This window comes from Pholcus phalangioides, unplaced genomic scaffold (genome assembly GCF_987345545.1).
Source record: "Pholcus phalangioides strain wild (caught in Gottingen) unplaced genomic scaffold, Ppha-v1.0 ptg000024l_1, whole genome shotgun sequence".
Taxonomy (NCBI): domain Eukaryota; kingdom Metazoa; phylum Arthropoda; class Arachnida; order Araneae; family Pholcidae; genus Pholcus; species Pholcus phalangioides.
The window spans coordinates 14047926-14066260 of record NW_028301616.1 but is presented as its reverse complement, the minus strand read 5'-3'; the positions used below and the strand labels follow the sequence as shown (position 1 = coordinate 14066260).

The following is an 18335-nucleotide window of genomic DNA, read 5'->3' as shown; positions in this document are numbered from 1 at the left end:
GGTGAGGTACGTGGAAAGCCTATTTGTGTTCGATGTATAAAGCTGAGTAAACCACGAGTAAAATCATTAGGGGGATAGAAAGAAGCAATTACGCAAACAGTTGACTGGCGTATGTAACATCGGCACTGCTCGAATAGTAAATTTGAATAAAGCAAAGCTGAAAAATGTTATTTTCAGGATTTTTTTTACCTAAACGCTGATGAATTGTTTTGGATAATTCTAAATCTCCAAAATGCGGGAAAAATTTCTTGAAAAAACTTCAGTCTTTAACATCATTTTTTGATCTCAACCTTTTCGAGTTTTTTTTTTTTTTTTGCCTCCCTTCATTACGTTTGGGTCCGATTTTACTGGAAACAAAATTTAACGAATTTGCAATCCAGGGCTATGATGAAGTGCTTGTATTATCGAGGGGGCTGTCTCCTGTCAAGCCGTAGCGATAGGGGGTGGTGGTGCAGAGGGTCGGTCCGCTCCGCTTTCCCGAAATGCTAGAAAATGACTGATATACCGGCTGTCCCAAATTGTTTGCACTGCAGATATTGCTGCAACCGCTGACATGAAACGTGCTATCAATGACAAAAAGTTTTCAAATAAAGTAAAATCTCAAAATTTGTTTTGAGTGGTTGTAGCCTATACATAAAAAAATAAAGAAATTAACTTTCTATACGATCCCCGTGTGCAAAAACTTTCAATTATTAACCACTTCACGATCAAGGACGTAATATTGCGTCCAAATGCCTGCGAAATAAACGGAAACAAGCTCGCTCTCTCTTCTTCATCTCGAGTCTGTTGGAAATCCTATATAACGAAGCGTGTTGTTTCTTTTTACTTTCCTTTTATTTCTACTATACAATATTATTTGTGGTTTTTTTCCCCACATATATGATGTATCCTTCTACGGTACACAGATAAGAGAAAAAGAGAGCAGGTAGGGTGAGGGTGAAAAAAGAAATCTACTTCGTATACCTACTCTTTCTTTTATCTGTGTATCCTCTCTCTTATCTGTTTCTGTACTTAATACTGTTTTCCTTTCATTTGTTTTTTTCTAATTCAACTTCTTTCTTTTTTTCTTACGTGCGGTAAGGTTAGGACAAGGTTACCATATTTATCTCCCATTCGTCAAATAGAAATCATCCGAATTTCCGGTTAATACCTTGTAAGCAAAGGGGGGTTAAAATGTAGATCCCGCATTATTACACCACATGCATGCAAATGTAACCTGGGGAAGAAAAAACCGTATGCAAATCTGCGTCACAGTGAATAAAGGGGGCGGACGCCAGCCCTGCGAAGTCATTCCAGCGTGCAACCGTTCTAACAGTTGTAACGTACGGGATGACGTCACAGGGCTGGCGTCCACACCTTTTATTCACTGTGATGCAGATTTGCATACGGTTTCTTCTTCTTCCCCTGGTTACATTTTTATGCATGGTGTGTTCTTTTTCTCCCAATAAATTTCAACAGGAATGGCGTTCTAACGTTTGCAGAGTGACAGTTTCGAAACGCGCTAGCACGTTTGCGTTTCGTGTTAGACCATGCATTCTTTAATGCGTACTATCACCCCTTAGTTTTTCCCATCTTTTCTGAATCACCCTGTATATATGTATTTTTATGGTAATAATTTTTTACTATAAACTTTTTATGCAGACCCTGTGCAATAAAACTTCCAATTAGAGAAATGTAAATGCAACTCTGAGAGATAATTTACAAAAAATTGCATATTTTTAAAAGCAATATTAATGGAAATATTTGACTTTAAAGTTTTCAGCATTTGAGGGCGACATTCACAAATTGCGGAAACGTAAATAAAATTCAAAGCTGTAAAAATTCTGTAATTGTCAAAATACACTCATTGCCATAAAAATTTGCGCACCAATAAATAATTATGGGATCGAAACGAAAGTTGGCCTGAAGGTACATGTCGGGCAGATATGCAAATGATTAGAAATGCAGCGTGATTGCGCATTGCGTAATGCCACTAGAGGGCGTTGAACTTCGTTCTCCTTGGAGTATAAAACAGATAAGCAGAGCTTGCTGGAGTGTATTTAATCGTTTGCAAAGGAAATGCTGAGGTAGACATGCCGTTACGCCGCCGTCGAAGACCATATGAGCAGTTGTCTGAGTTCGATAGGGGAAGAATCATCGGGATGATAGAAGCTGGGTGGTCAGCTCGGCGAGTAGCTCGTCAACTAGGCCGTTCTGATTTTACTGTGAGGAGGTGTTGCGACCAGTGGACAGAAGAGACGTCATTTACACGGCGACCAGGTTCAGGACGCCCTCGACAGACCAGTCGTCGAGAAGACCGTCACTTCATCCGAAACGCACGCGTAGAGCCAACTGCCTCATTGGCCGCTATCCAGACACAGGCAGCAGCTTCACTACGGGCCCCTGTGTCTTCCCGAACCATCGCAAGGCGCCTGGCTGAAGGACATCTGGTATCACGGCGCCCATTACGTGTGCTGCCAATGACACCCACCCACCAACGCCTCCGTTTGGAGTGGTGTCGAGCACGACGGGATTGGACTGCAACGGAATGGAACCAGGTCGTCTTCAGCGACGAATCGAGATTCAACTTGAGCAGTGATGACAATCGTGTTCGTGTGTGGAGGCCCCGTGGTGAACTTCAATCCTGCCTTCACTTTACAGCGACACACCGCTCCCACAGATGGTGTCATGGTATGGGGTGCCATTGCTTACGATACACGGTCACCCGTAATATTGATCCATGGCACAATGACAGCCCAGCGGTACGTCCATAACATCCTTCAGCCACATGTGTTGCCACTCATGGCAGGGCTCCCAGGAGCCATTTTTCAACAAGGCAATGCTAGGCCACACACAGCAAGGATGTCACAAGACTGCCTCCGCCACATTACCACCCTTCCCTGGCCTGCTCTATCCCCAGATTTGTCACCAATCGAGCATATCTGGGATCATTTGGGACGACAAGTTGGACACCCTACGAGGTTGGTCGAACTAGAGGCGCATTTACAGCAACTGTGGAACGAGATGTCTCGGGACATCATACGGAACTTGTATACCTCAATGCCCGCTCGTATCGCATCGTGCATTCGCGCTAGAGGGGGGGTCCAACAGAGTACTAAAACTTCTGTTCATCTGTACTTTTTTCTGAAATAAATGATCCTTTTTCTTGGATTTTCTAATCACTTACTTATATCAACGTAGTACTTACATGTGTAAAATTTCGTTTAATTTTGTCTTCTTCTGGGCGAAAATTTTTTTATGGCAATGAGTGTAATAGTGAAAAAATGTATTTATTGTGAATAAAAAAAATAAAATGGTTGAGCTCATCCTATTTGTGTACAGTTCCTGAAAATGGCACCTTTTCAGCAAATGAAAACTTGCCAACACAGTGATAAGTTGCAAAAACAGTCGTTTTTCATATTTACATGTGTCTTGATAAATATTGCATTTCAAAATATGAAATTTTTTCTCAAATCACTTTTCAGAGTGGGATCTACATTTCAATAACTGAAACTCTTAGCACACTGAGTCTACGCAAAGAGTCAATTTCTTTCTTTTTTCAATGTATTCGACCCTTCAAGTTACTGCACGTTTCTTAAGTCAGCAGTCGTATATACAGGGTGCATAGGTAACAGGACATATGACATTTTACTGGCAAACCGTTGATCCAAGAAGTATACCTTCAATTGGAAAAAGTATTCAAATAACGTGAAGTACTCAGATATTGTATTCATGTTTGAAGGGGTTGTATAGTTATTAAAACATTAAAAAAAACTTTATATAAGGACACCCTGTGCTCAAGAACTCAATTACAAAGTTGTTGATCTGTCTTTCCTGATGCCAAAAAAAAAAAAATCCAAGTTTCCAAGTGCAATACTCTTAGAGATATTTAAATTTGGAAAATGAGAGACCAGGCAACAACTTTCTGATTGGGTTATTGAGCACAGGATGTCTGTATAAAGAGTTAACATTTTTAGTTTGATAACTAGACATCCCCTTGCAACATGAATGGCATATCTGAGTACTACACATTATTTGGATACTTTTTCTAACTGGAAATAAACCTCTAGGATCAATGCTTCACCGATAAAATGTCATACGTGCTGCTACCTATGCACTCGGTATACTGTGCAAACAATTTGGGTCAGCTTGTGTGTGCATATCCCTTTCCACTATTCACATAAAGTATACAAGAACTGAATGCAAAACATATATAGATAAATTCAGGAATGAAAACTCCACAGGCCTCTGCAAGGAATGGAATCACTGTCCTCTCATAATCTGAGCAAGTGGTTGCAAAGGGACACATTTATTTACTTGCAAATTGTGAGAGGATGGTGATTTGATTCCTCACAGAGGCCTACAGAAGTTTCCGTCCAAAATTTACCACCACATTACATGCAGTTCTTCTATACTCTGGTTACTGTGCTTAAGCCCATGCGCAGACAGACCAAGAAATGCGGTATAATATGAATTTTTTTTTTTCATAATCACATTTAATATATTATGTTCAGAACGTTTTCTTTTTTTCTCATATAAATTTACATAATACGTAAATTTTCACAAAACAATTCAATATAAAATATAATGTCAAATATTAAGTAGCAGCGCTACACCAGCAATTATCCATTTATCCACATGGTTTGTTGTTGGTAGCAAGAATTCCCACACATAGGTAGATCCACGCTGCCTTGTGGAATAAACCGGACATGGATAACATTTTCTTGAATCCAACTTATCCGTCAAGATTGGCCTAACATGTATCACTGGCATAGGGTTATAAAGCTCTTTGTTTTGAGAGTCCACGATACATCCTTTTGTAACTTCCCACTGAGCACCCTAGAATAGTCAAGAAACATTTAAATCAGTATCATCCGAATTTCATTTGATATTTTTGATCTATTAAAAGATCCTTAGTTTTTAAAAATAGCATTCTTAAATACTAACTTCAATAAAAAGGTCGGTGATATAAGCGCCTTCTTTCGGAGCATTCGTTATATCGTCCACACATTTTTTCGTTACTTCAACTTGAAGGGAAAATTTATCCAGACTGAGCTTTTGAGAATGAGCCCCACATTGAATAACTGCAGTTAGAAATGACTGAGGGCTAAACAGGCCACCGAGCCAAATCGTAGGAGGCAATTGAAAATCTACAGCCATCCAGTTGAGTAAGGCTATATATATGAAAAATAGAATGCATGATATTATGCTATGGATCATCTATTTCCGGTAAGAGTATGGAATCAATTAAACAATATTTTGTACATTTACAGTCAAACCTTGTTAATGAGTCACTCTTGAGAGAGAAAAAATATGACTTAGTAAGCGGAGTGATTCGTTAAACGGAGCAAGCCATAGCTGTGCCAATTCCTGCCTGAGGACAACTGGGACTTCCAAAAAGTGACCCGTTAAGTGAAGTGACATGTTAACCGGATGACGCACTAACGAGGTTTGACTATATATGGAAAAATTTAGTCTAAAATAATTTGGTACGGGTATATAAACAGGATGGGCAAAAAGTCCATTACACGTTTAAAAAATTAGAAGATCAACCAATCGACATAGGAAAGTGTGGTTTGCACTAAAATACTTATCATGCTGTAGACTTTTTCTTGGAAATTAAAAAAAAATTAATAAAATACAGTCCACGGTGCTTAATGTGATCACATTGGAGGAAAAAGTCCAGTTTACAAGTATGGTGGTATTATGTAGACGTTATTTAGTATGGCTATACATTCCTGTCTGGTTGAACAGCACATATGGTAAATGGGTGTTGGTAAAACAGGAAAACTGTATTTTCTTTCTCACATAATTAATTGCTAAATGTTCAATTGTTTTTCCTTTGATATAAAACCGCACATTTTTGTTATTCGGTCATTGTGAGGTGATAGGATGGAACTATCTGATACAGTTGAAAAATTCTAGAAAATGGTAAGTTATCTTAGTGCAAACCGCACCTTTTTAAGTTTATTGTTGATTTGTTATTAATTTGATATTTATTCTTTGGAGATAATGGCTTTCCGTTATGTCATTTTGCACTCGATAGGATAAGGGAATGCAATGAAATCCTTGAACAAAAGAAGTTTCGATAACACAGATTTCCATAGTTTTTCATGATATGCTGTAGCTCTGTATTTTATGGTATAAGTTCGTAGAAACTACAGAAAATCTGTAGTAGTTGGTAAGTATGGTGTAGATCAGTGATTTCCAACATGGGCATTAACGTTCCCTGGGGGTGATAGAATGTTCCAGGGCAGCGGTAGAAGCTACAAGTATAACATAGGATTCCATGGGTTAGATTGCATTCGGGGGGGGGGGGATGATGGGAGAAAAACATTTCTGAAGGGGGCAACGTGGAAAAAAAGGTTGGGAAACTATGGTGTAGATGGTACAACAGATAAATAATATCATGGCTCATGGATTGGGTGACATGGACCTCTGTTATAACCTCCTCAATTAAACTCTCCTTGATTTTTTCTTGCGCCTCATATGTAACCAGTATCAAGGAACTAAAGAAAAGAATCACAGAAGTGATCTAGACTTTTTCGCAATCAATGTCAGCAGATATGTGGGTTGAAATTAGTATCATTTAGATGATAGCCAATCTACAAATGATGCTCTTATTTTATGTAACTCAGATCATAATAAACACTAATTATGCATTACAGTCAAACCTCGATTTAATGAATTGGAAGAAATCGACACTTTTATTTGTTAAATCAAGGAAATTGTTAAACAGGGGTCAAATTGATTAAGAGCATAAACACACTCGAAATTGAAAATTTGAAAAGCTACTTTTCTTCTTTAAATATAATAACGTGATCCTCATGTATTCCCAAGAGATCCATAAGATCTGTCCAGGATATAAAATCTTACTTTGGGGGTTGCTTTTATAACTTATTTTTGATAACAATTAAAAGAAAAAAAATACATAAACGTAAGAAAAAAAATCAGAATGCATGAAAAAATTGCTTGATAGAAGTATGTTTGATATGTCCAACGTTTTTATGAAATTCAGTCAAAATTGTGATTATTTTGCCAATCTGAAAATGTTTTCTCTTCAGATATGACCCGCCAGTTTTTACTTTTCGAGCACAAGAGAGAGAGCACAAACCTGAGGTAACTTTACTTTTTTACTGAAAATCTAAACATGTGGACAGAACAATGTTTTTTGGTATTGGTGTTATACCGAATTGCTGAAATCTTACCACACATATCCTGAGAGAATTTCTTTATCGTCCCTTTAACTCAAGAAGGAATAGATTTTTGTGTTCCCTCCCTTTTTTATTTATCTCTAAAGACCGAAGGCCAATTTCTGGGAAGTCAAATGTTTCAAGTGTGGTTTTGGGTGACGAGGAATAAGAAAAATAATTTCAGATAATTCAAAAAATATTATGTATATATCGAGGTTTATAATTTGTTGAATAGAGGGGTTTGACTCCTATTTTCACAAGAATTTCAGAAAAAAAATTGTTATTAAAGCAAGAAATTTTGTGAATCAGAGTCTGTTAAATCAGGGTATCTGTATTTTTTTACATTTTTATAGGTAATGTCGAGTTTTGCGTGATAAAGTGCCTTCTGCAAGTGAAATTTTGAACTTTTTTTTATTTTATCAAAAAAAAAAAAACTATATCATGATAAGTATTCCAGTTTAAAAAAAACCGCACTTTTAATAATATAAACTGGCTCGTTTTTTCATTGATTTTTGAAGTGTCATGGAATTTTTGCCTACCTTGTATTATGCACAAAATCACATGTATTAATATTAGGGCTGATTTTAAAATCAATTAAAATATTTTTAATAACCAGTTAAAAATTTGTATTCATAGCAAAATAAATTCTATTCATTTCACCCACTGAATGGACGTAAACAAATATAGAAATACACTAAGAAATGAAGGCCACATGCTTGACACTGTTTAATATGCTGAAAATACCTGCCATATCCTGGAATTACTTGACTTTGTTTTTGTCTCTTTTTTCCTTCTAAATCAGTTATTTTAGGTTAGTCACTGGTTTTGAAACTAATTCCAATTTTCATTCTCCCACTTTTCCTTTGAAACTGATTTCAAATGGCACTGTTAGGGTAGAGAAACTGATGTTTAAAAATATAGAAAATTGCTGTTCACACATTGGAAACAATAAATTTTTGTCGTCTTCCAAAACTTCCACGAAACAAATTCAAATCTTCACTAGTTTTCATTGAATCAACTTCCAATTTCCCCATGTTGAAACATTTGATCAAAATATTGATTCAGATATCTTTAAATATGGTCACTTATCTGAAATGTCATGAATAGCAACATGATTTGAGACACTGATCGGTTCAGTTCAGTGTTTCCCAAAGTGGGCAATGGAAGGATAAAAGAGGGAATAGAAGCTACAGGTATAACATTGGACTGTATGGGTTAGCTTGAGTTGGCGGAGAGGAGGGGAGGCAATGAGAGAAAATAATTTCTGAAGGAGGGAGAGTTGAAACAAAAAAGTTTGGGAAACCCTGGTTTAGATGAATAAATCAAATTAAACTTTTAATAAAAATTTTAATCAAATTTTGATCAGATTGATTGAGCCAATTAACTGAACTAAAATTTTTAACTGTGATTCACAATCGATTGATTAACTGACCTGATTAATCTATTAATCGGACCAGCCCTATAATAAATACACAATTATAAAAAATCTAGTTTTCATTACTTCAAATACTGCTGTTTTTACCTTTATGACGTTTCAAAAAATGAGAAAGCCAGGCACTAAGAGGAGTGATTTCAGGGTATGATTTCACTGACCAAGTTTCTGGGACCATGTCAGATATAAATGCCTCACTCAGAGTTTCAGTTTCGGAACTAGGTGGTATTTCTCCCTAAAATTTGAATGAAAATTTTTTTCATTAATTTAAATAATAATCCTTAATGATAAAGTACTCTAATTAGGTTTCCCTTTAAAAAATTTGTCTTTTTTACCACGATAGCTCGTCCAAAATGGCTTAATGACTCTTGCATAGTCAACAGCAAGTCATTGAAAACTAAGCATTCCTGGAGGCCAACAGCTACAAATGGTATAGTGGAATCACATTTTGCGTAGAGATCTGCCACAGGAAAAGGATCTGGTAGCTTGTCTTCGATGTCTTCAGCAACTTGTTGAGCCTAATTTTTGTAAAAGTCCATAAAGAGAAATACTTTAACATTCAAACTGAATGAACTGAACAAATATGAAAAAATTCAATAAATGTATGGACGATTTAAATAAAGTTTTTTTTTTCAAACTGCAGAACCATGACATGGAAAAACAAATAAAGGGTGATTTTTATAGCACTGGCCCAATGAATTTGCTAATAATTTAATAGTGAATCTATATACCAGCTAAACATTGAGATATAGTAATCTTTGGGCTTTGTTGCATTAAATCGAGGAATAATTTTTAGATGGCGGGTCTTATGCAAAGTGTCAAAAGTCCTCAAAGTGAGCGGCGGTACAAGTGTTCAAGGAATGACTGCTGTTGATAAAGACAAACCATGTAGACAAAGGTACACTACTAAACCACACATGCACCTTCTTCATATTCCTCTATGGAACTTTTAACGAATTGATACATATTGGAAATGTGCAGTTATACAGTACATGTTGCGAACCTGAAGTGAAGTTTGTTTGTGTCTGAGGCTTGTTATGTTCAGTGCTGCCATCTGCCATCAGTTTTCTAACTATGAGAGAAGTATGATTGAATAATTATATTGTTATAGGCCTGTTGATCTTTGTGGTGAGACTTTTTAAAGGGGAGATCGGCTTTCATTAACGTCTGACGAAAGTAGTACACTGCAATGCAGGAAAAAATAAAACGAGTGGCTGTGTTCCTTCAAGAAACAGCATCCCCTTTCAATAACTGCTCTGATCACAACTAATGGCACTTGAACATACAGCGCACAATCCAAGGTCAGTTATAATACATAACTATAAGTATGGTATCTTTTGTAATACACCTCACAGTAAAAGTCCCCATATAACAAGCAGGGTTTATAACAAGAATCTGGCTATAATGATTGCCAAATAGTTAATGTTGAAGATTTTTTAAAAAAATGTTCGGTTATAATGAGTTCCATATAAATTATGAAGCTTTTGCTATAATGTCGAAAAAATTCTCCAAAAAAGTTCAGTTTTTCCTTCTTTCCCCCCAAAGAACTGAACTAAAAGGATGGATCACTATTCTTATTATTACACATGCTCCTTGTAAAAATCGCACACACACTCTCTCAGGTACTTCTAACAAAAAAATACATTCCAAAAAAGTAAGGTTTTTACTTCCCCTTTACATTTTTAGGCTTTTCGACTGCACACATAGGTTATGTGACAATTTTATTCAACTTTTTTCTGTTCCAGTGACTAAAACACTACAGCCTGGGATCATTTAACTGGAACTTGCAATTAAAAGTTGTTTTCAAATGACTGAATAAATTGTGTTAAAAAAAACTTTCTTATCAGTAAAAAAAAAGTCTATGAAGAAATGGAAGTGAGAATTTTAGTTATTTAGTTGATTGGCTAAATCATTTTGAGAATACAAAATTCTATGCAAAAAAGTCTTGGAGAATCAACTTCTGAGAGACCCAAAAAAATATTCTCATTTGTTCATATTAAAACAAAATTATCTAAAAGACATTTATAATGCAAAAATAGACGACATTTGAATTTTTTTACAATTTATAACGCCACAGAGCAAAAAATACAAATTTGTTTATGAAAAGAAGTCTGTCATATCGACAATTCTACAGCGATTGTGAGCACTTGTTATGATGGAGTTTTACTGTAATTGATACTGGAAATAGTGTATAAAGTGAAAACACACAGTGCATACAAAAATCTTTTTGTTGCATTCATACACTGAAAAATTTTAAAACTTTTATAAACCTTTTCTTCTAGAACTGTTATCGGAGGTGTTGCAATTCCAATTTCTCTAGCGTGAAGTTGGTGCGATGTTGATCTCTTCTCTGTCAATGGCTGAAGTTCTTGTAATGAATGCAACAGTTGAGCAGAGCTATCAACCACATGTCCAAATTCAGCATTGACATTCAAGCCGAATATTGAGGGAGATTCTTCTTCTGGAAAATGTTTATCAATGTAATCATGACATCTGCTGAACTCAGTGAAAGCAGGTATCCCGAATTCATTGCAGACACTTGCATCTGAGTCATACTAAAACAAGAAAAAGTGTCATGTTACTTCACGTAAAAAAAGATGAACAATCTCAACAGAAATGAGAGAAGTAAATTAACATAATTTATAAGTATAATGGGGAAGCAGAAATCATATGTGAACTGTAGAAGTACTTACTTGTTGTTCCGAGAAAAATCTCCTCAAATATGCAGTGCATACTTTTCTATCTTGATTATCAGTGATGTGGCCCCCATACAAAACTTCACCAAGTAGATATATCAAGTCAGCAAATGGCAGGTTAGACTTCAGGTCTTTTTCAAGGTAGTTGCGTATCACATTTGCACTGATATAATAGTAAAAAAATTATCTTGAGAAGATAGTTTATAAAATAAATACAGATGCTTGAGACAGAAGTTCGATAAATTGATATAATGTTAATACATTATATTGATATTATGTTAATACATTATATTGATATTATGTTAATACATTATATTGATATTATGTTAATACATTATATTGATATTATGTTAATACATTATATTGATATTATGTTAATACATTATACTGATATTATGTTAATACATTATATTGATATTATGTTAATACATTATGATATACATATTAATACATAATGTTAATACATTATGATATACATATTAATACATAATGTTAATACATTATGATATACATATTAATACATAATGTTAATACATTATGATATACATATTAATACATAATGTTAATACATTATGATATACATATTAATACATAATGTTAATACATTATATCAATTTATCAAGCTTCTGTCTCAAGCATCTGTATTTATTTTATAAACTATCTTCACAAGATAATTTTTTTACAGTATTCATGTATATGACTTTGTTTGGCCCTAATTATTTTGTGAATATTGTTATGTTGCAAGAAATTAACATTTTGGAATTTTAACCATTTTATACACATGGAAGTCAATCTTTACAAACAATGCACAGTGCTTTATTGTTTTTGTTTTGTATGTTCTTGCATGAGTAACATTTGAAAATTAATATATATATATATATATATGTATTGATTTAAAAAAAAATGCATATATAATATTGATCACACTAATAAGATAAAATGCAAATGTGTATATATAACTTTCTATTAACTAAAGCGTTGTGTCATATTTAAAAAAAAATTAAATAAAATCAATTCCATAAAAACCTGAATCATAAATTATCTAATGTTTGAAAAATGTAACGATGTATGACAGTTGCCATTTTACTAACAGATAATAGACTATTCTTATAGACCTGCTAGAAGGACACCGTAGTCCCTTGAGGTCGCAGAACGAATGTTATTAATTTATGTTTATTTTTATGTGTTTTTGTTTTGTGTTACTGTTTTTGTCTTTGAAGATAGTTCATAAAATAAATGTACTAATTTGTCATGTTTCTGTCAAATAACAATAAAAAAATTACTGATCAGTTAGTATGTATACGAATGTACAGAAAAATGGTCTCTATAATTTTGTATAAAATTTCAAGGAAATTATAAATTGCTATGTATCTTTTATTGCCAGTTGAAAGATAATTGACACACACATTAATATATATACTTCAATCAATTTTATACCTTATGATAAGATCACTTTCTCCAAAAGGGTATTGAGAATTCCAACCTAGTGATCCAAATTTATTTCGCTCGACACACATAGCATGGAATAAACATAGTGAGTAGAGAAGGCTCTTGAATTCGACTTCTCTGGAGCATGACTCAACTATATCCTATAAAAAATACATTGAAACAATATCTATACAGTGAAACCTAGATATAACGATACTCTGTGAACCAAGAAAAAATATAGTTGTAGAGAGATTATCTTTATAGGTCGCAGTTTAACAATGGAATTTCCACATTTCTAAACAAGACTTGAGAAATATATCATTGTAGAGGGACTTATCATTATGTCGAGTATTGTTGTAGCGAGGTTTCACTGTAGTATGAATACTTCCAGAAATGTCAATACATAAATCAACTCGTATTGTAAAAAAAATTCATAGATGAGGTAGCTTCTCGCACAGAGCATGAAGGGACCAGGCTATGAAAAAATGCCCCCCCCCCCTCCCAGGGAAAAGTGTTGACCTATAACCTGATGAGCCATGCAGCTAAGTTTTGTATGGATCTATTCATTGAAAAATAGAAGTTTTTTTTTTCTCTTAAACATTGCTGATCGTTTTTCTTGCTTTTATAAATACAAAATAAAAAACCACAACAGAAAAATTGCCAGACAGGGTGGCTGAAAAATAAAGACATGAATGAATGTAAAATTAAAATACTGTGTTTGGGTTTCCAAGTTTTGCAAAAATTAAATCTAAGCACTTTTTTTCATGACAATCAGAGAACAATCAAAGGGTATGCTGCAAAAAAAATAGGTACCTCCATTTCTGTGAAACAAAAATATTTTAATTCACAAGTTGCATCAACATTCTTTTAGTCATTATTTTTTTGTTACTTGAGCCGGGTTTTCCTAGGAGCAGGTTTTCTGTGCCGCATGTAATGTGAATGACCGTGCATGACACGCTGTCCACTCATCAATAAGAAAAGCAGCATGGCTGTTTTCCTACAGAGCGCAATATGCCTCACGACAGCGCTTTACGTCGGGCGTGATTGGCCGACTGCTTCTGGAGGTGTCAAATGCATCGTGCGCTGAGGTTTTGCCGATATTTTCTTCACTCGTATGTGTTTTCTTTCCCTTCCCTTCAAACCAGAGCATGCAGACGACAGTAGCTGATGCCAAGCCTATATACTATAATATAGCCGCCCTAATCTGATGTGCCATGCTAGGAAAACACAAACGCGTAGCTTAATTATGTAACACGTTTCTGCCGGAGCGAAATGGTCTAATTCGGTTCACGTGGCGCAAGAAACCTATTCCTAGGAAAACCCAGCTTAACAGCAAAAGCTTGTGAGCTACATTTTTTTCCCCATTCAAAAGTAATTCGGTTTTGACACATGATAGAATGTATAACTAAACACATCGCAAGCAGGATACTGAGATCTCAGTCACCATGAATTTTTTTTCGAAACTCCGTCTTCATCTCCATTTGGTATCCAGTCTTTTACACTTTGTATGATGAATAGCAGAGAATGACATAGTTTTTCTCTATGTTACAGTTTTTTATAACTTTGTGATACGCACTGCATCAGCCAATTTACTTGAAGAATTTGTTGGAAGTGATTGAAATTCAGTCATGCTTTTTACAGTATAAAACATTGCATGTACACGTTTTTTACATATCAAAAATAATGAGAGAAATTTACTTGACTGAAATTTTCCAGTGCTCTGTGCAGATTCTGCTTCAATCCTTTCGGAGGCTCACATGTTATTTTCAGTGACAATTCCAGAATCCCTATGGGTATAATGAATTGATGGGAATGACTCAGAGTATCTGGAGGATCGATGCTCATGAAGATATGGAAAGAGGGATTCAATGTTGAGCATTCGGAAATTTTTTCAAGAAGTTTCTCCAGTTCAGTCAACCATTTGTATGCCAAATGAATGTTCTAGAAAAGAAATAGGAAAAAGACAAAACCCTATATTTGCCATAAAAAAAATGTCAATATTAACCTTGTATGGAGTTCACCCCCACCCCCTCCCCTTAAAAACATATTGAAAAGTTTTTCTTACAAATACAGAAATAAATATTGTTGGCATATTTTTTTTTAAATTGAAACAACACAGCAATTTAATTAATTGGAGTGGATTAATTAATCAGTTATTATGACCAATAAAGGGTAAAATAAACAGTTTTCCTTTATTTTACTGTTATCCGGAGCTTGAGACGCACCAAGTTGCTATAGAAATTATGAAATTGGAATTGGAGCCTAAAATTTTCAGCATGTGATTGCTAAATTGGAGTCTATGAATAAGACAAAAATTTTTAATTTCTCATGTGATAGTGTCTTTTAACATGGGAAAAGGATATAGTCCCAGAAAAAGTGGGGAAAAACACTATTTAGGAGAGTTTTTCTAAAGATAAAAACCATTCTTGGCTCATAAGAAAGTTGGCTGGTGCCTGAAATTTTTTTGATTTTTCAAGCCATGCTGTTATCATGGATCTTACCATTATCATAGATAACAGCACAGATTTTATCATAGATACTGATAAAATCTTGCTTAGCAAAGTTGAATAGTTGTTAGCTTGAATTCCAATTTCCTGAATTTGGTGCAATTTTATAAATCTATGAACACAAAATTTCAACAGTTCTCAAAAACATTACACAGACAAGGAATCAACTCTTTCTAGATAAAAAAAAAAAAGGTATAGCACTTATATAGCTGTATTTCTTACTCAAATGACTCTATAGAATGTTTTTTTCTAGAATACTTAAAAAAATTGGGAAAAGTGGTTAGTATGATGGGTACTTTGACCATGTATTTGCCATGTATATTCACACAGAACCATGAAGGGTTAAAAAAATATTTTTTTGTTTGAAAATGAAAATAATAATTATGAATATATGTATATATTACCTGCAGTAATACCCAATGACCTTTAGTCATGCTCATACGTACAGCAGACTCAGCTAAGATTTCTTGTCCTTGTCCAAGAGACACTATGTGAAAATTTCCTGCTTCGACTGTATGTCCAGTCTCCTTGCCAATGAGCTCTAGATCTTTCAGTGAATCTGTACCCACACATTGGAAGAACAAGACAGCTGTTTGGTTGCTACACTCACCCAAAATACTGCTCAAATTGAAATGAGCATTCAAAACAAATTCCGATCCCAAGCAATCACGAACGAAACCTCTGCAATAACAGCAAACATCAGCACAAGCATTGACTATTGATTTTTTTTTTTTTTCATTGAAAGAAATTCCATTCTTTTATGTACTGCTTTAGCATATTCCCTAAAAAAGTGACTAAAGGGCTCACCACAGCATTTTAAAGCAGGTTTTTTAAACATTTTTCTGCCCATCAATTCCATTTGGACCATTTTTCCCCTCTTCTTTGTCCATCTTATACAGCCTCCACTCTCTTCACACTGATCTAGGAGCAGAACCCTTCCTACTTATCAGAATAATTTTTTGAGCAAATTTATAGTGAACAAAAATTTCATTATTTAGCTTGATTTCCAGATTCAGTGGGGGGGGGGGTCTTGCCTTGGTTCTATACACAGTTATCTTGTCCCCTTAGGTAAAATTATGTTTGTGATAATACTTTCTTTGGCAAAATGTGTGCTCCGTACTTAACTAGAAGTAATATCTTACATATTACTTTCTCTAGAAAATCATAGCACTAGATCTTACCATAAATACTCCTCATGCACATCAGGTCCATCAGGGCATGACCCAGCATTAAGATGGCCTTGGTTTTAGGCAGGGTCACCTTAACAACATCAAGGGCCTCCATACTAGGTTGAAAGTAAGTACCTGGCCTTCAAATGAATTTATTTACTTTTTCTTGAAAAACATAGGATTGGATCTCATTATAATGAGGCCCCAAGCTGTGCGTGTGTGTGTTGGGATATGCATAAGACTGTCCTGGTTCTATGGGTAGTTCTGCTGAATTCTGAAAGTAGTCACGTTTGTCCTAAATATATTTCTCTTTATTAAGCTTTATTTCTTCACATCTGAATTTTTTTTTTTCATAGCTCTCTGTCCACTTCCCTTTTAGCAGAATGTCATGGCTTGTTTTGAATTGATTTTTACCTATGGCTCTCTAAGAATTTCTGAGCACCTATCACCTCAAGGATGGTCTATCGTGTCAGGTTGAGGAAACACTGCTATAGGGTATCACTGGATTATTTAAGGGTGATATTTGTAAAGATCCTCAACTAGTAAATATTTTACAGACATAAATGAATTTTTCATTTCATAGAATATACATTTCAAGTCCATGAACATCCCCCGTGCCTATAAAATTGAAGACCATGGACCTCCTTCACAAAATAACATTCAGTATGCAACAATGAGTCAATTATTTTCTCATTCAAGCACACAAAACCCCTCCTCTCTCTCATGAAATCTCTCTGCAGACCCCAGATTAACAGTCACTGAATTAATTTTTCAAAGTCTATGCAAGTTTGTAAAAATGTAAAAGCAAGTGCCGACGGCACAATCACGAAAAAAATATTTATATCACAGACATTGATATATCCAAAAAAAGCCATTACCTGAGAGCACAAAGTATGCGATCAGGTCGCAAACATTTCAATATGCATAATCTTTGAAATGAGTTCAGAGACTCATTCCATTCTTGGGGAAGAGCCTCTCGTTCTGGGAAAGATGATTCCATGATTTTTTTCCATCTCTTTGGAGAAGCTTGTATGTCTTGTTCCAGCCCGCAGAATGCATCAAGTGAATTTAATGTCTAGCAATAAAACAAACATAATTTTTTAGTGACAAAGTTGAAAATCATTATTCAATATAAAATAATACATTCTAGATTTTTTTAAAAAGTAAAAAAAGTTAAAAAAAAAAAAGGTGGCAGTATTACTCGGATCGCAGACCATGCTTGTGATGATATGAAATCTACAGGACTTTCAGAAACACATTCCATGATTGCAGGACAGAGGAAAAACTCAACTTCTGATGAAGCTATTGTTTTGTTTTGCAGCAATATCTGAAAACAAACAGAAACCAAATCACCAAACTAAGGTATCAGAACAGCAAAAAAAAAAAAATTGATTTCAATTACAAACAACTCGTACTGGGCAGTTTCAGGTTCCTAATATTGTGGCAAATAAAAACAATGGTACCTCGCACTTTGATATCCCGGAATTTTAGCATTTACATTCCTCAGGACTGCACATGTACATTCACAAAATTTCTGGGTAAGCAAATGTAGAAGAATATTGTCTGGTCATTTGACATGATTTAGCAACAAATTAGTGTCAAATTGTGAGACACTATTGTATATCTTGGATATCCTTCACAAACTATTATTACAGCCGATATGAACAGCTAGGGCAAAATCCAGATGTCTTTAGGGCAGTGATTTGCACACTTTTGCCATTCATTGTTCCCTTTTGTCAGTGTGTTCATATACCCATGGCATTCATATCGACTGTATAAATCAGGTAAACTCTGGTTTTCCTAACCACTTTCTTCTTTTTTTCCCAAACTGAGTATAACTCTGGTCTATCACCATGGGCAAGACGTGCATGTGTACCAAACAGGTTGAGTGCATATTTAGTGTTATGCATAATTTTTTTAGAGCTGCCATC

General features: G+C 34.9%; 1 protein-coding gene across 1 annotated transcript in view; it reads right to left on the bottom strand.

Annotated features, from left to right (window-relative positions):
- Nucleotides 1–4483: 4483 nt before the first annotated feature.
- The window catches only part of LOC149068784 (dynein beta chain, ciliary-like), an 86221-nt gene continuing 72369 nt past the window's right edge, over nt 4484–18335 (bottom strand). The window contains exons 50-60 of the mRNA XM_089250586.1: nt 17606–17731; nt 17283–17479; nt 15640–15916; nt 14427–14669; nt 12738–12889; nt 11298–11463; nt 10875–11159; nt 8940–9122; nt 8695–8839; nt 4927–5153; nt 4484–4818 (exon numbers count right to left, since the gene is read on the bottom strand). Coding sequence (XP_089106712.1) covers nt 4570–4818; nt 4927–5153; nt 8695–8839; nt 8940–9122; nt 10875–11159; nt 11298–11463; nt 12738–12889; nt 14427–14669; nt 15640–15916; nt 17283–17479; nt 17606–17731 — 2250 coding nt within the window. The 3' untranslated portion in view covers nt 4484–4569. The remainder of the gene's footprint in view (nt 4819–4926; nt 5154–8694; nt 8840–8939; nt 9123–10874; nt 11160–11297; nt 11464–12737; nt 12890–14426; nt 14670–15639; nt 15917–17282; nt 17480–17605; nt 17732–18335) is intronic.